Source organism: Plectropomus leopardus, chromosome 12 (assembly GCF_008729295.1).
Source record: "Plectropomus leopardus isolate mb chromosome 12, YSFRI_Pleo_2.0, whole genome shotgun sequence".
Classification (NCBI taxonomy): Eukaryota; Metazoa; Chordata; class Actinopteri; order Perciformes; family Serranidae; genus Plectropomus; species Plectropomus leopardus.
In genome coordinates, this window is record NC_056474.1 from 21,017,386 (window position 1) to 21,039,767 (window position 22,382).

The 22,382-nt window shown below is 37.4% G+C and overlaps 2 protein-coding genes across 2 annotated transcripts; both read right to left on the bottom strand.

Annotated features, from left to right (window-relative positions):
• Nucleotides 1–8,115: 8,115 nt before the first annotated feature.
• On the bottom strand, nucleotides 8,116–9,964 carry rgs13 (regulator of G protein signaling 13). The gene is made up of 5 exons (XM_042498320.1): nucleotides 9,703–9,964; nucleotides 9,528–9,587; nucleotides 9,374–9,435; nucleotides 9,121–9,287; nucleotides 8,116–9,018 (listed from the first exon to the last, which is right to left on the bottom strand). The coding sequence occupies exons 1-5, from the start codon at nucleotides 9,771–9,773 to the stop codon at nucleotides 8,833–8,835; spliced, it is 546 nt and encodes a 181-aa protein (XP_042354254.1). The 5' UTR covers nucleotides 9,774–9,964; the 3' UTR covers nucleotides 8,116–8,832.
• A 5,696-nt stretch (nucleotides 9,965–15,660) lies between these two features.
• On the bottom strand, nucleotides 15,661–17,681 carry rgs1 (regulator of G protein signaling 1). The gene is made up of 4 exons (XM_042498435.1): nucleotides 17,671–17,681; nucleotides 17,269–17,348; nucleotides 17,019–17,185; nucleotides 15,661–15,837 (listed from the first exon to the last, which is right to left on the bottom strand). Exons 1-4 carry the CDS (start codon nucleotides 17,679–17,681, stop codon nucleotides 15,661–15,663), a joined length of 435 nt encoding a protein of 144 aa, XP_042354369.1.
• Nucleotides 17,682–22,382: the final 4,701 nt, after the last annotated feature.

A 22,382-nucleotide genomic window follows, 5' to 3' on the forward strand; every position in this document is an offset into this window, starting at 1 on the left:
GACTACGTTCCTCCCTGAGGTAAAAGGTTTCAGCAGTTCTTTTGTCTTGCTATCTTTAACCTCTGTTGACACACAGCCTGATTGTTACATAATTAGAAAGAGCCACATGAATACTCAAAGTGCGTCAAACCGTGCGCTCTTCCTTAATGTTTAATAATAGAACAAAACTGTGCTGTGTATCACAACCCCTGTCACATTCTCCGCAGTTAAAGGCATTAGTCTCTATGTTACTTGGCTCACCATTCATGTCTGGGCTATTCATAGACATTGGGTCAAGTGGTCACAAGTTTCTTTTAGCAGTTTAGCTTTTTCTGTGCAGTTCCTTCTTTCTTTCACAGATTCTGGATCGACTCTGTGTTTGTTCTTTATATTCTGACAATTTATAAAACTTGAGCTTTTTTTTTAGAACTCTGATAATTTCATAGTTATAAGGCAAGGTAACTTAACATATTTCAGCAACAGGGCAATTCAAAGTGCTAAAATAAAATAAGGCAGGTATAAAATACAAGAATAAAAGTTACAGTGCGGTGTAAAAAATGACTATTTGATTTAATAAAAGGCAGTGACAAACTGATAAGTGTTCAGCCTTGTTTTGAAAGAACGTCACATTTAGCAACATTTGCTGCTAAATGTTTGTTTTCCTTGAAAACATTTTGCCATTTAAAAGTTACATGCCTCTTTCCTCATTATTACTTTGATAGAATCACTGAAATAATTGTGTTTGTGTACTTGAAACTGTGTATTGAGAGTGATATTATTTCAAGACAGCAACTGCGATAGATTGAAGTTGTTTGTGGAGTAGGCAGTAATACCTGTAATTATTGACCATTAAATTACAGCTACAGTTTGTTTTCATATACAGAATAACTATAGTCTTTTGTTTGTTCAATTATGTGGCTGAAATTCAAGAATGTTTTTATAATTGTGTCAACTGAACTACAGTAAACCTTTGAGTTAGCAACTTGATCTGATCCCTACTCATCATATTTTGCAGCTTGGGTAGAAGCTACTGTATTTATGATGCCAGGGGGAGCCTTTTGCATTTTGACGAAGAAGGGGCTGATGGTAAAGAGTCAGCAGTTAGGTTAACGCAACAAAAATAGCCTACTTGCTTTTGATTAGGAGCAGATTGTGGGTGTCGCTAAAAAAATACAGTCTTTAAGTGGTACAAATATTATAACCATGTTGTTGTTTGTTTGTCTCAAACCCCAGTCCTGGGTCAAAGTCCTATGCTTGTATGACCTATCCACCAAAATGGAAGGACCTTATTAATGACAATGACAACAACAAAACTGAGACACACTGAGATAACTGGTAGGGTTATAAATCCATTTAATCTATTTGAATTGAGATGGAATAACACCAGAAAAACAGCAATTAGGATAAAATGCTAAGAGCAAGTGTTCATTGCACATCAATATTTAGTATTAGTTATGTGACTGTAGAGAGGACAGAAGAGGATACATACAGTAATATACACAAATGTGCAGATTGCTCAGAGCCAAATCTGTTTCTTATCCTACATATATAATTTATGTAGTTGAGTGATTTTTCAATGATTTGAATTTTTGTCTCAGAAAAAGAGAAAAAAAAAACCACATTTCTTATTTTGTATTTTTGTCACACTTACTTGACACCCAAAAAAAACATTAAAAAAAAAAAAATCATAGATCAGTATTTACTTTTAGTATATAAAGTGACCATTTGTGTGATGTTTTTTGCAATGTTTCTTTTGTCCCTTTGTCTTAGATTTGGACATTAAACCCTGTGTAACTTTGAATTTAAAGTTAGGTTTTTGTTATATTTACGAATATGTTTTTGTTTGTTGGCTGTAATAGTGATATTTCCATTGTATGGACAAATAATAGAAAAAAACTATATCTTATACTGAGTGTTTTTCTGTATATTTAATGCCAAGACTAAAATTGGCATTAGCAAGCTAAAATGAGATTTTTCAGTTATTTCTATCAAACTTAGAAAAAGAGAGATGGCTGGTTGCTCAGCATAATGAAATGTAGATCAAAAACTCACTCAAGGATAACAGGAAACAGGATACACAGGATGGCAATAAAGGCACTCCAAAAATATTAAAATGTTGCCATGTTTTGAGTGCCTGGATTGCCTTAATGTCATTTACATCACTTTGTTTATTGTGATGGTAAAGACATATTGCAATGTAAATGACAATGCCAGTGTTATATCAGACTACTGAAAATATTGTATCAATACATTTCTCCAGGCCAAATGTGTTACATTTTCAAAGTGTCCAGACCAAAATGGACCATAATTAGCTGCTATCTTTAATAATAACTATTAAACAAAGAATATAACACAAAGACTCAACAGCTAGCAGCTGTGTGAGAATGCATGTATCACAGTGCTACTTTGAGCTAAATGCTAATGCTAAAATGCTAATACAATGCTAACTTGTTGAGGCTAGCAGGTTATTTTTGCCATCTTATATTAGTATGTTAGCATGCTTCCATCTGCTAATAAGGCAAAGCACAGCTGAGGATGATGGGAATGTCATTCATTTGGAGGGTATTTATAAACCAAAATCTTGCACATAAGCGTCTGTACCAGATTTCACAGCATTCCTTTAGAAACACGTTACATAAGGTCAATCTGCTGCGGGCACTAAAGGAAAAGTCAGTGAATTACTTAAGTCTTTAAGACAATGCTCCAGGGCAAAATGTCTGAACAAAATTTCATGTGAAAGCATTCAGTAGTTGCCAGATATTTCAGTCCATACCAACATGGTCAACCAAAAGCCTGAAGAACTCCCAACACCTACATGACCAGGGCTAAAAATGTCTCAGTCACAAGCTTAAAAAAAAGAGAAGAAAAAAGAAAAACTGCAACCGTCACTGTTAGGTAATGATAGCCAAAGTCCAATGTCAGAATCTGAAAGTGACAATTGCTTCCCGTTTTTTTCTGGCTCTTTATCCAAAAGATGTCCACTCTCATCTCACATTTGTTAGAACACATAAAACTAACTATTACTAGGCTACCATTACAATCTAAATATGTAGGCTATCAATTGTTCTCTTCACAGACATCAGTTTGTGTGTTATAGTAAGTGGAATAAATATGAACTGTTAGACAGAAGGTCAATGTGAATGCGATACACACACCTCAGAAACCAAAACACAAAACCTGTATAGACAAGATTAAACTGGAACCCACCACTGTAACAAGGACTGCATGTGAATTAGCATGTGGTTTGCAGGACCAGACTGGGCTGTGTGTTGAACAGGAAGTAACGGTGAGAGGGAAAATTGAGTTCTGGGATGTGAGAAAATAGAAATGTACTGAATTGAGTTATGTTATAACAGAGAGCAAATCAAAACATCAGTACATGACCTCAGTGTCAGGAACTATGCTGTAATGTACGATTATATATACTGAGTGGGTGCAATATTAGGCCTACTAGTACACTCACTTTTTAGTTACCACCACAGTTCCCAACATGTTTTACCAGCACCTCAGCCTCACTGCTTGTATTTCTGCTATGAGCAAAGACAGAATTTTATTCTTTTTTAATATTTTAATTTATAAGTTATCATACTTTGTCATTTTTGCATTCTTCGGTGCATGGAAGCCCATTACTGCCACCTAAAAAAATCAACAACCTTTTTAAAAAAATTGCATTGTTTTTTTTATCAAAATTATGAAATATCTTTTAAACCTCTCAAACCAGTGTAAAATTTTGCAGAATTAACGATGGACTAGAGTAAGATTGGTCCGCATTTATTATTTTCTTTTATTGACATCTTGGTGTTGGTTGCAATGTACTGTTGTTGCCAAAATATAACCACATGCAGCGTAATCTCACCATATGCTTGTGTTGACATCTGTGTGGCGGCATCCCGGAACCTAAATAGCAGAGGCAGAATGATACCTCGAGCGTAATATGTTGACGTGAAGGTCCACTGCAAAGCGGCAATATGTGACAACTTGGGATGACAACATGTTGGTGGTAGATGCTGCCAGACCACAGCTATCATTATCTCCTCATGCCCTGCCAGACATTTGTACCAGCTCTTCATATTTAAAACCATTTGCATTTACTGCAGGTCACCTTTAAACCCTCCCTTATGATCTCTGTGTTTAGTGTTCTCTCATAATGATGACACCTTTCTGATACTGTCACACTGTCACTGGTTTAATGAGGCAAAGCATCAATCACAATTTTAGGTCTTACATAAATCAATAAAATTCTGTACGTTTTAAGAAATATCTTAATTATTAAATCTAAAAAAAAAAAGTTGTTTTTTACCACTTACAGATATCAAAATTGACATTTGTATCCATTGAAAATCCAGCTTTCCGGGTGTTAAGACATGAGCTTTTCTAAAAAAAAATATTTGACTGAAAAACTGAGAATGAAACCACATGACTGTATTTTTGTAGCACACATGATGAACCATTAAAGCCATTGCTAAGGAAGTTTTGTAAACACATGCAGAGCAGAGAAGCAAAACAGGATATCTAGGTCTGGTTTTGTATGTGTGTTAACACCATTACTTACGTAAAACCTGTGTAGTCACACATATATAGGCCACAGGGGACGAGGAGACAACACACCTGTTACCGTTTGATATATTAATAAATCTCAGAGTGGATCTGCATCATCTTTGTTCGTCACCATCATCATTTTAAGCTTTTGTAGCCTGCATGATGCTCACAAATGATTCGGTAAATTTTGCAGCATACAAAATTATGTTGTTCGAAATAAAGAAGTTATATAACTGTAGATGTAAATATAGAGCAAAGATTTGCATCACAGGCTTTGAGCACTGAAGGCACTGTGGTAAACATTATATATTAGTTTTACATAATACAGCTCTGGCAGGTTGAAAATAGTTTTATAACCTTTGGTTTGCAATTCTGGGCAGCGTTGTGGCTCCTTGGTTTAGGCGTGGATGAATTGTTGGGTTTAACATGTTAAAATTAATGTCGTTTCAGGTGGGTTTTCCCTGTAGTCTTCTCTCACAGTCTGATGACCTGCAGACTGGGCTTACAGTCTTCCAACTGATGCATGCTGGGATAAATTTGATGGATTAAAGAGGGTTTTTGAGCTGTAAACTAAATTATATCATTGTACTGTGAGGAAACACACAGTCGTGTTGGTGTTGATATTGACATTTCTTACCACATTAAAAAAAAAAATAGCATTACATGGGTTATGCCATCCTTTTTTTTTTTTTTTAAAGCAGCCCAGAACGTTGAAAGTGCCAATGTTTTGTGCCATGCACATTCTCCATTTTAACTCGGTGGCCCTGCATGTTAAGCTATAAGGCCTACAGTGTCAGATTTGGACATTCAGGGAAGGCGTGTCAATGTATGATTGGTACATGCTCTGTGTCTTTTCAAAATAAACTTCCTTTTTACAGGACAGGTAAAGACTTATTTTTAAGGTTTACTCGCCTAGGTGTGGGCAACAAAAGCATGTTGTTAGGTCTAGAAAAAGACATCATGGTTTGGCTTAAAATAAGTATGTTTGTTACTGTTCATGTAAAGTCATGTGAAATACATGTATTAGAACACTACGTTGTTATTGTAATAATTAATTTGACTTTTGGTTACACAAAGGACACAAACAGTGGCCTTGCAGGTGAAAGTCCTGAGTTTGTTTGACCCATCCGCCCTCTCCTTGTTTCTCTTAGTTATATCAGACCCTTTTCTAACCCAGTTGTCCTTTTTTTATTCTTTCAGATACATTTTGTGAAAAAGAAAAGTAGGCCCTACTGTCCCCAAGTGCTAAAAATTATTCTGTTTTAATTTTACGCTGATCTAACACTGCTGGGATTTTTTAACCTCAACCTTTTTTAACATGACTAATGTAGATTTTTATCTGACTGAAAAATTCCACATCATAACTTTTTTTTTCACCTGGCTCTGAAATAGACCGGAAACAAAGCCTCCCTTGAGTTGAACTGGTTGAGCAACATCACACAGTAATCCAGTGACCTCTTGTATACAGCCCATGTGTTTCGAAAAAGGATGACTTCTGTCTCATGACACACATATCAGCTAAATCTTTGCTTGCAGTAACTAATTGGTATGTATTTAAGATATCCTCAAAGTTTTACATTAGTAACTTAAATACGTGTCACACAGTGCGTGACAACTTGAACATCCTGTCTCAGATGTGACCTCATTTTTTCAGTTTTTAGCTTCTCAAAGTCATATGACTAATCTATCATAGGATCATCATGTTACTAATAAGGAAATGATGACTAGTCAGGCAGTGGTCCATCCACGTCAGTTTAATACCTCAGCTGCTTCTGAGTGAAAAAAACAGCTAAAGACGTGTGAAAAAATAAAAATGATGTTCTTATCCTGCTGAAAGCCTTTTTGGTAAAAACACAAAATTACTGTCTTTATTTGGACAATTTGAAGTCTATTACTCCCTAAAAGCACAAAAGAGTTTCATTGTCGTTATTTGTATGTTCACCTGCCTCAGTATGTGTGCTCGCATGAACACGAGGATGCACTAGTGAGATTAAAAGAGGATGTGGTAGAGCAGTTGGGTCTCAACACTTCTCCCAAATGTCTGTAACCTTTAACAGCGTGATACTTAATGGCTTCCCACTTATAAACTTCCCTTTTGCTGCTTTTTTGCAACATAAATGCACTTTCAGTTCTAAAACTTTTTTTTTCTACTAAGTACAATTGACGCTTGATTGCTTACTGAGAGACTGAAAGGTTAAACAAAAGCTCAATGAATTGAAGAATGTGCTTGAAACACATTCAAAAGCATCGAAGGCCAATGACGCATCTGATGTAAGATGCTGCGTAGGTATGCGACAGCTTTTCTCGCTGCGGTCCAAGCTGTTAACCCTTCAAACCTCACTGATCAGCATTACAACCTTATGCTATTCTGCCAAACACAAACCCACAGAGCTATGAATTAGACTGTAGTGGAAATTCCCAAAGATACCAAATCTGCAAGGCTGAATTTTGGGGAAATGTGCAAGAAATAAATTACAAGACATGTTAAATGATTTTAAATTTGGCTCAATGGTGTTTCACTCATGATAAACAACTAATATTGTATTATTGATAAGGAGCACAGACAAGATGATAAAATACAAAGTACATTTGACAATGTCAGATAATGTGACATAAGATTTTTTTTCCTCCAAATTTAAGGCTGTTTAAGCAGAAGAAAGTTTAAAAAAAAAAAAAAAAAGAGTTAATGCAGGAGTCTTTGGTGTTTTACACACTAACATCCCTTTGGTTCAAAGACAGACGGAGCAGGGACCCCCTACTACATATATTAACCTATATAAAATTGAGTTGCACTTGAAATAATTCTCTTATATTTTCATGTCCTCTCTTGTTTGCAGTGGCCTGTGGCTTTTGTATCAGCAGCAGCTGAAGCATGGTTAAGTGCATAGCCTCACTCTCTGAACTTTCACTGGCGGTTTCTGAGGTGGACAGTACATCAGGGTCTCTTGCCCGAAATTACAAAATGATCTATTGTGGCTCACAAGAATGTCTGCACACTTGGAATGATAATAAAGCGAATTAGCCATTTTGTTTCAGTATTATGTAAATAATAGCTAATTAGTTCACCTCGCCATTATGAAAGAGTGTTAGCCACCCCATGTTTAACACTTACGTGTTGAATGATTTGACATTTTCCATTTCCCAAAATGTCAAAAAATTCCTTTAAGTAAAGTATGGTGAAAATAAAATTATATTAAACAGCCTACTTCTGGTACACTGTGCTGCTGTACACATTTCTGAACTCATAAAAACCACAAGGCAGTAAATGAGTGAGTATATGAATGAACGAAAAATGAATGAATGGATGAATTCGTAACTAAGTTGCTTCATGGATTCTTATGGTGATGTACGTATCTTAAGCTTTGTGGGAACCTGACCTCGTTTGTGGCTGTCTGTATCTGATAAGAACAGATTTTAGTCATTGTGGCACTATATGCTTAAAAGTGCTGTCTGTCTCTCTGTAGAAAGATAGTTGATTCCTGAATCTCATCACCAGGTCGTCAAATACATACACTTTTAGTTGGATTAGTGGTTCGGTCCGGTTTCTCTGAGTTACACACAGTGCCTTTAAAATAATTGGTTTTATGTAGATTTTCAAAGCAAATATGTATTTTTTTTAATTAAATATGTACAAATCCACATTAATATTCACATTTATAAAACATTCTCACAAACTGTGGAATACAACAAAACATAGCTTATAAAAAAAAAGATAATGTCACAACAGTTTGACAGCAATGATGTCAGAATGTAAAAATGTCAAATGCAGAATGCTGTGCGTAAAAATCCACATCTATTTAACATCTACTTAGCTATTGCTTTAGTGAGTTAACAATAAACTCAAGATGGTGTGCAAATGTAGACAGCCTGCAGCTCATGCACTTGCATCTTGGGTGGAGGGTGTTGTTTGCACCACATAGACTTCCTGGCGCCTTGCACAGAAAGTCCCTTGCATTTTGACTACATGATCGTGGCATCTCTGGGAAGTCCTTTGCTTCACAGCGGCTATCGCAGAATCTGTTAATGTAGCCATTTATAGCCTCTACCCATCCTTTACTCTTTTTAAAGACAGAGCTAACTTCTCCCGTGTAATATAGTCATATGCGACCCTGGCCAACACCAAAGCATGTTTTTTGCAACTCAGAAGGAAGGCATAAATGTGTCGAAAATAACATGTTTTTGGTGCTTTCAGTGTTAAAGAACCACCACCAGTGTTCCCGGGTCAACCAAACACATCACAGTTTCCCTCAGGTAGTCCAGCATTGGGCTCAGCTTCAGCTTCTACAAACACAATGTCTCTGGTATCTGTTTTCTTTACATCTTGACCGATTCAGATGTGGACTCCAGCAGAGCCTGATAGATGTCAGACCGGAGGAAACGTGGATAAGAGTCCCTCTCCATTAGCCCGTAGACAATCCTCTGGGCATCGTCGAAGCAAACTGTGGTGGGCGTCTTCATGTTGCGCCTGATCAGGTCTCTGGTCTTGTGATCAATATTGATCTGGAAGCAGAGGAAAAATAATGAGGACGATTACAAATAAAAGTAGCAGGGATATATTGTGAAAAATAAGTAAACCTGTATTAAAAACACCTCTGGGCTTACCTCTCTCGGAGCCTCAGCTTGAATGTAGCGTTTGAAGATCTTTTTGGCCCTGGAGGACATCCTGAAGGAAGACTTGATTTTCTTATAGTCCTCACACACCAGCCAAAACTCAATGTTTTCATCACTGAACTCTGACTTCAAGAAGGCCTGGAATATCTTCATACCATCTACACAGATAGGAAAAATCAGCAGTTAGACAATGTTGAGGAGGACTTTAAAAATTGACGATGGGACTATGTGTTGATCAACTTACATTTTGATGATAGAAGTCTCTCTAGTGAGTGCGACCACTGGGACATTTCCTCGAAACAAAGCCTGTAAAACAGAGTGGCACTATTAGACACATGTGCAACAACTAGCTAACAATTTAGAGTTTCATTTTTAGTGAATAAATTTTCTTCACTTACCCCTCAGTTTTGGTGGTTTGAGACGATCTACACTGCAGTCGAGACTTCAGGGTTCCTCCCCTGGTTAATCACACACAAACCAAATATTTCACTGATATGTTCTTCTTATACTAAAATGTTGATAAGCAATGACAAAAAAGGAGATAAATTGCATCAGTTTTTATCAGATATTTACCTCTTCTTGTTATCGTTGTCCATGTTGAGTTGCTGCAGCTCCCTTGGCGGTGACGTGACTAGACTCGGCATGGCATCAATGCTTCATGTGTGACTGTGTTGGGCTGCGCTCTGAGACTTCTGCAACTGCTGCTGTTTCTGTTTGATGAATCCGCTTAACTTATATGTACAGCAGAAGTTTGAAGTGAGGTTGGTGAGTAGCGTCACAGCATCATGCCGGGCTAACCACAGAAAAAGAGGAAGTTGGGGATGACGCAAAAGTGTGCTGACTGCATCTACAGTGCGTGTGTACTGTACTCGGACCTGCATTGTTACTTGTTTGTTTTAAAGTCTGGCTATGCAAATGGGGCAGTGGAAAATTCAGCAGCTGATAGGCAAATGCTTTAGTTTTTGTTGCAGGCTGCCTCGAGAAACAATGCCACTGTTTCAGCTCATAGGTTTTGGAAACATTTGGTGAAGTACATGCTGAGGCTATTTCACCCGCAGTCAAATTAAACTAAAACATGTAAAAATATTCTCAGAAGCTTTGTGAGAGCTAACGCATCTTTCCAGTAAAGAAGCACTAGCATCATGACAGTAGCAACTATTTTTCTTTTGTTTTCTTTAAAGTGAGACAATCTTGCTTTTGTCAGAAGACATAAAACATAAGTCCTTGTAGAAAACAAATTTGAAGTCATAAGAATAAAATGCATTCTCACTCAGTTCAGATAAACACAGGTTTTTGTTGCTTCAGCCTTACTTGGCCTGGTATGGTACCTCTAGCTTTTGGTTGCCAGATGTTAGCAAGTTAATTAACCTAAAGCAATACAAAAAGTTGTCAACCCCATTGCACAATAATTACAAAAATAAATAAATAAGCAAATAAATATAAAAAATGAATAAATTGATTAATAAAAGGCAAAATTAAATAGGCGAAAGGAATAGATTGATGAATGAAATGAAAAATAAATGGGAAATTAAATAAATATTGTCATTTTTGGCATTTTCATTTATTCATTGACACATTTATTTATTTATTATTGTTTTTGTCGGTTTCAGTCCTCTACAAACTTTCACTTAAGCCTACCAAAAATCGTCCTCCCTGCAGCATTAATTTCCTCTGTGTTCAGTTCAAAGATTATTGTATCTTGGAGCCCTTTTTTATCTTGTTTTGTCTCTGACAGAATCATTTAGTGCCACTCTGCAGCAAAGTTCAGTCTTGTTCTGGGTCAATTTGAATCTTTGCTTTCTGGTAATTAGGCCTACGTGTTACAGACTTCAATGCTTTTTTTTTTTTTTATAGCTTTTTGCCGTTACTTGATCTTTGACAGTAGGGGCAGACAGGAAATATGGGGGGAAACAGAGAGGGGGATGACATGAAACACAAGTCACCCACCGGAACCAAACTGGGGACACTGTGGTTATGTGGTGATTAAGCCGCCCCAGAGTTTCCACTTAAAGCAGGCGTGAAGCTTGTAGACACTGAACGTATAAAGCCATTTCTGTGTCATATAAATAAGATATGTGTGGCTTGAAGTGCTGTATCTAAAATCTGAGAACTAGATCAAACCAGTTTGTCAACACCATTGAGTAAAACCACTAACACACTCAATTTGTCTTGAGTGATGTGATCTGTGTCACTGAAGACTGTTTTTCACTTCCTGTTATGGTGCCAGAAAGTTTTAACAAAACAAAAGCTTTCACCTGTCATCTGGACATTCCCCTCTTTTTAAAAAGAGAACATTATCTTTTGTTTTCATAGTTTTATAATTGTCTTAGTTGCAGTTCCTCTTCACGCTCATTATAACACTGATCAAAACTTTTTAGAAGGACTTGTTAATGTTTTTTATGACTGATATCTTTAAGTTTAAAAAACCCTTCAGTCAGGTTTTACGGCTCATGACTCATGCTCAAGCTGCTTAATTATCTGCTTTAATCAAATGAAATATGAGAACTTCAGCTTTCATCAATGCACATCTTGATTTGAAAAACAAAACTGAGCCCTCTTTTGGTAGTTCTGGTAATACACTATGGCAGCAGTGCGCATAGGACACCCCTTTCATCACTGAATGTCTAATAACCTCATGCATCATGTAAGTTCCTGATCCTCATACATGATGCAGAATGCTTGAACTCCCACATTTTCAGCCAACGAGGCCCAATTTGTTCCCCAGTCATGCCGATGCTGTATATAACAGCATCCCTGCCCTCAGAAAAGGATCAAAACAGTCGGCAAACCTGCTTCTCTCAGCTCATGAAATTTTTAAAGACAAGTTCATCCGTGAGAAAAATCCTGGAAACTTTCATGCATGCTTTTCTTACATCTCATGTGGACTAATTTAGTGTAATCCTCTCTGCTCAGACAACAGTAAAATGTCCTGCAGTTGTTAAGGTTTTCTTGCTGCATTAAAAAGGGGGGCAGATTACTCTAAGTGTTGCATCCCTTCAGTAGTTCCATGCAAATCTTAGGCTCAATTTAAGGCTTTTACTGTGTACTGAGCTTTTACTGAGCTGGATGTGAATGTCAGCATGTTGTTTTGTGTCAATCCCCCCAACAGTTGCCAAGACATTTTACTAAAACCACAAATGTCATGCCACGGTGGTGCTACAGGGAAAATGAGGGGATCAAAGTCAGAAAAATTCATCCTCTAGGAATTGTGAACACCCATGAACTTTTATGGCATCCATCCAGTTGTTCAGATATTTCAGTCTGGGAAACAGACTGTATCTAAAGTGTCCCCTCTCAAAGTTCTGACCGTTTGGTGGGTCCGTGAATGCAGCGCAGGCTCATTGAGTTTTTTGTTTCCTCAGGAACAGCTTAAGGAGTTTAAATCACAGGTTGAATAACTGATCTGTGGATCCTGTCAGAGCTGATCAGATCGATGTATGAGAGGAGCAGCTGCTACCAAGGTAAGTGAAAGCAAACTTTTTACACCCAGTGCAGTCAACGGTTAAGTTTCACTTTCACTGTGCCTGGCATTTTACTACTCCCTGGGTTCCCAGAGTACACTCTGCGCTCCAGCAGTATGGTGCAATGCAAAATTAAATATAATATAATAATAATGATATATATATATATATATATATATATATATTCCAATAGCTCATCTAATGAATGGACCAGTCAAAGAAATTGGATGTTTGGTCGTGGTCGGCCGCCACAAATAAATGAATATGTGGGAAGCCCTGCATGTAGTATCTCAAGTTTGTCTAAAAGCAGATTTTCATACCATTGTGGAATAACTGAAAACCGTGGTAACATAATTCAATTTTTAAAAATGTATATATATTGTGAAAGAAATGTAGAGAACATGCAATTATGCATGAGCTAAAAAAAATGGAATGACACTTTTATTGATACTGAGTCAACACATCTTAATAAAGCTATTGCTTTTTTGGTTGATAAATGTTGTGACATATATGAAATGTAAATCAAAGAACAAACCTGTTATTTAAGTTTTTTAAGTAAACCTAATGAGCTGCTTTTGAACCCTGGGTAAGAACTGTTTTGTCACATTGTCTGTGTTCATGTTAGTCTGCTCAACAGGAAACGTTTTGTGTCAGAAGGCAGCTGTTGAAGGCTTGCGGCATTGACACAAACTGTTATCTCAGACATTTTCTTTATCGGCTACAGCACCCATCTGTGAGTTTCCTCCATCAACTGCTCGCACTCTGAGAAATATAACTTTGCTCAGTTTCTGTCGTTTTTATGTCTTCCTCACTTCCTGCAAGCTACTGCAGTTTTTCTGCTGCAGTTGCTTCATAATAACGATTGCAGATTAAACATGCGGTTCAGTCAAACGCAATCTTTTCACAGCACCCAACGAATTTAACCCTTCTCCCACAAAGAGGTGAACACAACCAGAGTTGTCTAAGCTAGAGGAAGTTGTGGTGAGCTGTCTGTACAACACAGAGTGTTTTACAGCACCTCTTAAAATAAATCCCCCGTGCATTGAATGCCACCAACACAAACAGAACAAAATGTGTGTCTCACGCCCTGCAGTCACATGGAGAAACCACGCTGTGCCTACTTCCACTTTCCAAACACAAAAAACACATCAGATAATAAACAAGTTAAGGTTTGACATGCAAAAGGGAAGAATGTACCTTCATTTTAAAATTGATTGTAAGATTTTACTGATCACTTTCAAGCTTGTCTGGCCCAAAGCTACATATCGGAGATGTTGATCCCATATGAGCCAGTTTGCAGCCTTTGATTCTGAGGCCTTCTGGCTTTTCCAAAGTCGAGGCTTAAAGGTGGCTGTGCCTTTGCCTTCAGAGCCCCTCGGCTTTGGAACAACCCGCCTGAGGAGATGAGACTCACCTAATTAGTGACTTCTTTTAAATCACTCCTTAAAACAATTTTTTACAGACTTGCTTTTATGTGATGTTGGTTTTTTATTTCATCTTTTTATTTATTTTCCTATTTTATGTATTTTTATTTATTTTCCTTACTTTATTTGTGGTTTTATTGCCTTCATTGCTTTTGTTGCTCTTGGTCTGTTTGTTTTTATTGTATCTGTCCTCTTGTTTAATTTTATCCTAACTCCACCCTAGTTTTATCTCACTTGTGTTCAGTAAGTATGTTTGACTTTGATTGTTGTTGCATTGTCTTCTATAGATCCCATTTCTGCTTTTGCTTTGTTTGTCAAAGCACTGTGTAAGCTCTGTTTTAATGGTGCTATATAAATAAAGTTATGCATTTTAACCTGTATGTTCTTTAAATTAAATGGTATATGCTCAGTTTACCCTTTGTCGTGGGTCTGAACATTATGTCTAAATGTGAGAGCCCTGTTTTATTGTGCTCTTTTGTATTTGCATGCTTTTTACATAGATGATTAGATCAGCTTGTAAAGGCAACCATGTCCTCGGTTGACACAACAAGGCAAAAACTGGACTGATAAAATGGCAAATACTATCTTATACTGTCAAGTACTTTCTACTTTCTAACTAAGCATGATGCAATCTACACTAATCTTTCTTTGAAGGGAGATTTAGGCCTTCATAAGGGACAATGAGCTTAGTTAAAGAGGATTTTCCCGTCACATTAAACTCCAAAATGTGATTTGAATTCTCTCAGATACTTTTTCATGATGAATGAACTCCAACGGAATTGCCACTGAAAGTGCACTCCCACCCACGGCCCCCCTGTGTGTCTGGCAAATTTAACTGAGACAAAGTTGATTCATACAGTTCCTCTTCTGAATGTACAAACTTCTTCAAACTGCAGCTGAGATGTTGCAGAAATGCACCACATGCAGAGAGAAGAAGTGTAAAGCTTTTTTCCCCCTTTCTATTCTCTTCTTCTTTTTTTTTTTTTTTTTTTTTTGTTGTTTACTGAATGGCGTGGCTTAAAGGACTCTGTTGCCATCTGGTGTATTGTTTGACCAATGACCATATACAAAGTGTGACAACAACATAGGTGATTTGCATCACATTCAAAAGGACCACACCAAGATGTCATTCAACCATTTTTTAAGATATTTCAAAAACCAGGACGAGAAAACACAAAACCATAGATAGACAGATGCTTAACAATACACTCACATATTTATTTGCATGTGAAAGTTGAAATTCTCAGAGCATATTAGGATTCATATTTGCATAATCAATTAGATTAAGTCTTGATAATACTTTACAATGAAGGAATTCTTTTTATCATTAACCTCATGGGGCGGGGGAGAGAAAATAGATAATTAAATTAGAGTTATGTGCACAATCTCTTTAAAGACTGTTTTTTTTTTTTTTACCTTAACATAATTAAAGAGATAAAGTATAATACAAGCCACAAATTCTCTTGAGCTGCAACTGTCTACTGAATCACACAGGCTGAGAAAAAGCTATTTCGGCTACACTTGGGATCTGGATTGTATGGCGTAAACCTGTTATCCACACTGAAATCAAAGAGTGCTACAGCAGATCAGAGCTGAAGGGAAGATTTCAGGAGCCTCCATCTGAGAGGCTGTCAGTTTTAAAACAGTCACCTTGAATCGGTTCTCCTCAGGAGTCCCTGATAGATGTCAGATTTTAGGAAGCGCGGGTAGCAATCCCTGGCCATCAGACTGTAGATGAGCTTCTGTGCCGTATCAAACGAAGTCAGGGAAGGCTGGGAGATGTTCTTTGTTATGTTTTCTCTGGTACCGCAATCTATGTTGATCTGGAATCAAATAATATTGCCCAGGGGCGTCTTAAAGCTACTATTTTCATCGCCATTCACTTTTATGTTCTGTTGGGGAAACAACTTGTTTGTAGTAAAAGGGTAACTTTGGTATTTATCCAACCTGGAACCTTTTTTCCCATGATTTTGTGTCTAAATGACTGATGAGAACAACAATTTTGAAACTGGTCCAGTAATGAGTTAGAGGGCTGCAGCCCGCAGCAGTACAGGCTGCAATGTAATTCATGTGCCCAATTGAGGACTGTCAATTTATTTATTAATTCATGTATTTATCAATCTATTTATTTCCACTAAACACACAACTGACAGGCTCAGATTGTTATTATAAGTGTCTTACAACTTATAGAATCCTATAGTGGTAGACATTTTTTAAAGAGTAAGATCTTTTTTGTTTAACCAGACAGCCTTTGAAATCACTGTTTCCAAACTCACCAGACTGCATTTAAATAGAGTGATTTTAGCATGTATATATTGGCAGCATATTTTCACATCTAACACGGTTAATTAAGAGTTTGTTACTAACCCAACCACGGTCCATGATGCTGAAGCTCCAAAAAGACCAACAAAGACAGCTTTTGTGACTTTTTTCATATTTTCCGTTTCTGTCGACTTTTAAAGGAAGTGTGCTTTACGATGATAAAATTACTGTTATTTTAGATGGAGTCTGGTGAGTTTGACAATAGCGATTTTGGGGGTCTTTCTGGTTGGACAAGAAAGATCTTTCCTTTTAACAAGAGGTGGATTTCTGTGGGGTCATCTCTATAATGTTACTAGACATTTACAATACCAATTTGAGGCTTTTAGTGGAAAAACAAGCACTTTTAGTGGACATACATTGACAGTGCATCAATGCCCCAATCGATTACATTGCAGCCTGTACTGTGGCTGCCGGTTACAGCCCTCTTGCTCAATAATGGACCAATCTCTAAAATGTTCTGATTAGTCAAATAGACACAAAAACATTGGAAATATGGTCCAGGTTTGAAATACCAAAGTCAACCTTTAAAGTAATTTTCAGCAGTTTTACCCCTACAAAACACATTTAAAATCATATTTTTGCAGTTACTATATGACGATAGGCTTGCTAAATTCATATTACAAATAAATTACCCTCTCAGTGCATTTTTGCAATTTGAATTCTTATATAAAAGCTTGTTTACCTGCCTGGGCGCTTCTGAATGGACAAACTCTGAGTAGATCCTGTTGGCAGAGGAGATCATCTCTGGCACCGTCTTGATTTTTTTATACTCCTCACAGGCGAGCCAAAACAGAATGTTCTCCTCGCTGTACTCGGACTTCAGGAACTCCCGGAAAGCTATCTGCCCGGCTGGAAATGGCAAACAACAGTAAGCACGTACGAAGTGTGTCTTTGTACCATCACATATATGCACAATCAGAAGAGACTCTCACCTTTACAACTGAGGACTTTGTCCACAGACTCACTCCAAGTCTCAACATCCTCCAGGGGATCCTTGGGAAAGCAACACAATCTACCCTTGAAAAGAGCATCAAGATCTATCACTAGCCCAGTTACCTGTGGACTCCATAGCAAGTACCACCTGCAAACCACCCTGGCCAGCCAAGTTATTGAGCATTTGTGGTATGTGATATATTTGTGATATATTTTAAGATGACCTGTAAACAATTCAATGCATTGAGCACCTGACAGCGAGCCCCTCCAGAAATAAAGGCACAATGCAAAGTGAGACTTACAGTGAGTGAAAACCTCCTCGGTAGTTTCCACATGGCTGCTGTAAGCTGTTGCCTGCTGAAAATGGTAAAGGCCCAATAATCAAATATGCAGTAACTCACTTTATCGCCATCTCCGCGTCCTCTACAAAGGGAGACAGAGATAAGATCCGGCCAGACTGAAGATGGGGTTGTGATTGTTTGGAAACGAGGGAGTCAAGTGACTGAACAAATCTAAATGACCCCCCCCCCAACATCACCCAACATGAATGGAATATATGGAAATCTGTATGCAAAGCGCTGTTGTTGGGAGAGACAGGGCATCCTTTCGTGTCTGTTGTTGAGGAAGAGGGAGTCTGGCTGTGATTTAAGCTGACCGCACCTGTTGTCTGAAATACTGGTTATCATTTACCAGAATGTGACAATTTAAGGGCAGCAGATAGTTCATATCTATATAGAAATAAACCGAATTCAGATCGCTGAAACCAACAAATTCTAGTTTAGCTTTTCATTCATCAGTAAGAACGTATGGGTATATCTAGGAATATGGAGACATAATTGCCTGCTGTGGTGGAGCACTACATGTCAAACTGAGAGCAAGGTTTAACTCCAGCAATGAGTAATGATCAGGAAGTGCTGGGAGAGATCCTGACCATAAACAAATACCCATAAACAAATTCACTATTAAGGAAAACACTCATCATCCTCTCATTTGCATATCTGCAGTGTTCCTTATTCATCAAGGTGATGAAAAGCATAAACAAGCACTGATTCATCAACGTGTCTCAGACTTCAGTTGATGGAGGTGATCACTGACCCTTGAAACAAAAAGGTTCTGATTTAGACAGAAATTACCAACGTTGGTAGATTAATCTTCCTCTGGTGCAAATCTGCAGTGGCTTTGAAATACAGAAAAGTAATGATGATATGGAAATGTTTAGTGATCGCCACAGTTATTACAGTTCATACTGAGGAAAACATGAATGTGTGTGCTAAATTCCATGGCAATGGTGGTTGTTGAGTGGTTGTTGAGTCATTTTACTGCAAATGATAAATGTGAACCCAACAGTAAGGGAATCACTAAAGTCATATACCAAATTTAGTCCCAATCAACGACAATCTCCACGACTAAAAATGAAGCCAACATGGAAGTGCCAAAAACTGCAGTTCCTGGAATCATCACTTGAGGCTGTTTCCAAAAACAATTCCATGTACTGAATAAAATTATAGCCACACTCAAGGCTTCAAAAGGCTTCATCTTGGATTTTTTGGGGAGGGTGGAGGTAACCATACTGCTACCTCCTATTCTGGTTATCACAGTGTATTTACAGCTATGCTTCACTGTGATAATGTGCATGAAAACTTGACCTCGACCTGTTGGTGGAGTGCCACCAACAGGAAAAGCCAGAGAATCACTAAAGTCATTGGAAATCCCTGTCTGTTCAATGATTGTCAAGACATAACAAAATAACAACAAAGCCAACCTGCTGGTGGTGGTACAGTAAAAGTTGGGGGATCAACAAAGTCAGTGGGATTTCTGTTGATGATATTTTATGACAATTTAGTTTGTTTTGCTCATTGCATTTTATTATGTGTTTCATCTTTCAGTTTGTTTCATTTTCTTTGTGTTTTAAGTGTGTTTGATTTTATTGTAAAGCACTTTGTAACTGTGGTTTGAAAAGCGCCATATAAATAAAGTTAATTATTGTTTTAATACAAGTGAAAACACCAGGCAAAACATTAAATTCATTTTTCACCCCACACATTCTCAGTTGTCTGATTAACTACTGCTGCAACTGAGTCAGCAGCGATATGCATAGCATCTGTTCCCATAAAAGGATGTTTGCTTTACATGATTTAGTCTTCAGTAAAATACTTTGCTAAGATAATGCAGAATGTGTGACAGACTTTGCTTCTACGTTTTTTTTTATAAGAGCATTTAAAATAGTAACACTAGTTAGATATTTCTGATGTAACACCACAATAATATCAATATCAATATCAATATCAATATCAATATCAATATCTATCAATATCAATATCAATATCAATATCAATATTAATATCAATATCAATACACAGTCATGTGTAGTGGTTCCCCACAGAAATGTTCCACTGGGGTGACAAAATAGGGCCACTGAAAATTTTGGGGTGGCACACATAAAACCAAAAGCCTTTTGGAATTTTTTCCAATTTTTATGTATTTTGTGTTTTAAGATTCAAGCACATTTCGTGATCAGAAAAAGTGGTAATCATGTGATGGATGACAAAATCTCAACAATCCAATAATAAAATATTCCAATTAATGAATAATAAATTAATTAAATAAGACAACATTGCACTACTTTCAATCAAAGACAGTGCTTACTAACAGTTACGACACAAAACACGCCATCATTTTGAAACAGCGTCTCAGAGGGTCTTTTCCACAATAACCTTCATTGACGGGATTTTTTTTTTTTAGCTTCCCAACATCAATAACTAAAGTAATTTTTTCCTCACAATTTATTTGGATTTTCTTAATTCTAAGTGACTTGTTTTATATTGCCTGTGAAAACATCCGATGTTTGGTTTCTTATTTTGCTGTTCATGTTACTAATTATCTAATTAACAATGACATGCTTAAAAATTTGAGTTCCAAACACACAGCTTTGATTTGAAGAAATTCATCAAGATTTAGTCATTTTTCTTATGTTTCTGCACACATAAGAAAAACAAAATGCTGTAATCCTAGTCCATGGTAGTGCAACAGAAAATAATAAAATAAATAAGTTAAAACAACTATGTATATCTAGAAACTTCAGATGATTGTAAAGAACAAGCCCTCTCAACTTTGAAAACCCTGTACAGAAGCCTCTTATTATTTATGACTATTTTCACAAAAGGGGGGACTGTGATTGTACGACTGTGGGCATGACCACCCCTTGGTGGCACCTCTGGTCATGTGATCAGCAGGTATATGCGGAGGATTGTCCTCTGTTCCCTCGATCAGTTGGGTGTATTCATGTTGCGTCACACAGTGAGTTGCAATACATATATAATCCTAAGCATATCCAGAGCATTTTAACCTGTCCTGACCTTCCTGACCACCGGTGGAGATGTGATGCGCCCAAACAAACCAAGAATGTAAATCACAGCAGGTGATGGAAAACACCCAGGCTGCCCCTATTTGCATGTGTGTAGACGCACCAGGTCGAGGGATTTGTTTTTCAAAAAAGGCAGGAAAGATATGAGGACTGCACTGAGGAGTGCCGTCTTTGTGCACTCACTGCAGATTATAAGAGCTCCTTTGTCTTGCTGTGGTTTTAGTCTTTTATGTTCATAAATCAAATGCTGAGCGGTCAGTGTTGCTGTCCAAGAACAAACTCTGCAAAGCCTCATTTTGTAAAGGAGCATTGATTTGTTTACTAACATCTACAATGAATTGTACTGAGTCTCACACAGCAATGCACGTCATACCAAGTTGCAGTTTTCTCACCGTGCACAGGGTGGCACTCCATACCTCTCCTGGCCCTCTATCTCTATTTTACAATTGCATCTTGTGTCCACCTTTCTCTGTAATTGACAGCATTGAATTTGTTTCTCTTCGCTGTTGGTCCTGCTTGCTTCATTCATTTGATCATTAACTTGGGTTTTGACCCTTTTGCTGCAGGGCGTCGGTTAATAAAGAGTGCTAATGTAACCAAAAAACCTATTTAAATTAGATTTCGAACCCCTGAAAGCAAATCAGTAAGTATGCCTTTGATTTAATTAGAAAGTCCCATCTCTTCTCTCAACTTGTATCTGAAAAACAGTGAGCAGCAGAATCCTGAAGTGACCTTCCTTTCTTTTTTAATGTCTTTCACCTTTCAGCGGTAAATTGTGTCCAATATCTGATGGCCCTTAAATAATGTATTAAGCCGATAGAAAAACTCTAGGCCAAGCATTCTCAACCTCAGTGGAAATCACAATGATGAAAATAGTCGATATAATAGTAGATTTTTTTTTTTCAGTGCAACGCTGCTGACAGGCTGTAGAGTCTTCCTCACAGAATTGGTTTGAATGATATTTAGCCTTCAGCCTGCAGAGATTCTTAAGAGTTCTTCACCTATTCATCGACGACCATTTAGAATTGACGGAAGTTGTCCATCAGGCATTCAACTCTATCTTATTTTCCTCAAATAATCAACACAAGCCTCTAAATATGCTCCAAACACTTGAGCTGAAGCATGGCATTAAAAATAGAGGGTACAAACTCTCACCTTGATACTTTCATCAACTGAGCACGGCCTTTCTGTTCAGAGTTGCACTGAAATTTTATTCAGGTCTGTCAATATTGTTGCAAGCCAACAGCATTGAGTGCAAACGGATTTGTTCGGGGGAAATTTCACAACTCAATATCTGAGCCTGGGAGTCAGCAAGTCTGTTACTAAATCTGGCTCGCGTAGTGTTCAATAAAAGCTTCTGAAATGAGACAAAACCTGGTTCATAAAATGGAAACTTGTGGCATAAAAGTTTGGATACCAGAGCCCAAAGGTGCCAAACTACTGACAGACTTGGGCATAGATTGAGGAAATCTTCTAAAAAGGAACATTTGTTTGAGAAAATCTGTGTAAAACTCCACCATTAGACACCTTACAATAAGCTTCTTTGTTTTAAACTCCTCTTAGGCCGGTATTCATCTTGTTTTACAAGCCTCATATCTCCAGGCAAAGTGCTTTCTTACTCTTTTGTTTCCCTTCAGCAGCTCCACAATACATCTTTAACTTGTGGATGATTTCAGAGGCTTTTAGTGCCGACTGAGTCACAAATTTAAATACCAATGGGAGAGAAACAAGAAATCTGCCAGCAGAATT

Excerpts from the sequence above, each read along its gene's own strand:
- rgs13 (XM_042498320.1), bottom strand. The coding sequence starts at position 9,773 with ATGCCGAGTCTAGTCACGTCACCGCCAAGGGAGCTGCAGCAACTCAAC. Across the intron at positions 9,288-9,373 it reads GAGACTTCTATCATCAAAAT|ATGGTATGAAGATATTCCAG; the intron begins GTAAGTTGATCA and ends CTATCTGTGTAG. Across the intron at positions 9,019-9,120 it reads AAGCTGAGGCTCCGAGAGAG|ATCAATATTGATCACAAGAC; the intron begins GTAAGCCCAGAG and ends CTCTGCTTCCAG.
- rgs1 (XM_042498435.1), bottom strand. Across the intron at positions 17,186-17,268 it reads CAAAGTCCTCAGTTGTAAAG|CCGGGCAGATAGCTTTCCGG; the intron begins GTGAGAGTCTCT and ends TGCCATTTCCAG. Across the intron at positions 15,838-17,018 it reads ATTCAGAAGCGCCCAGGCAG|ATCAACATAGATTGCGGTAC; the intron begins GTAAACAAGCTT and ends ATTTGATTCCAG.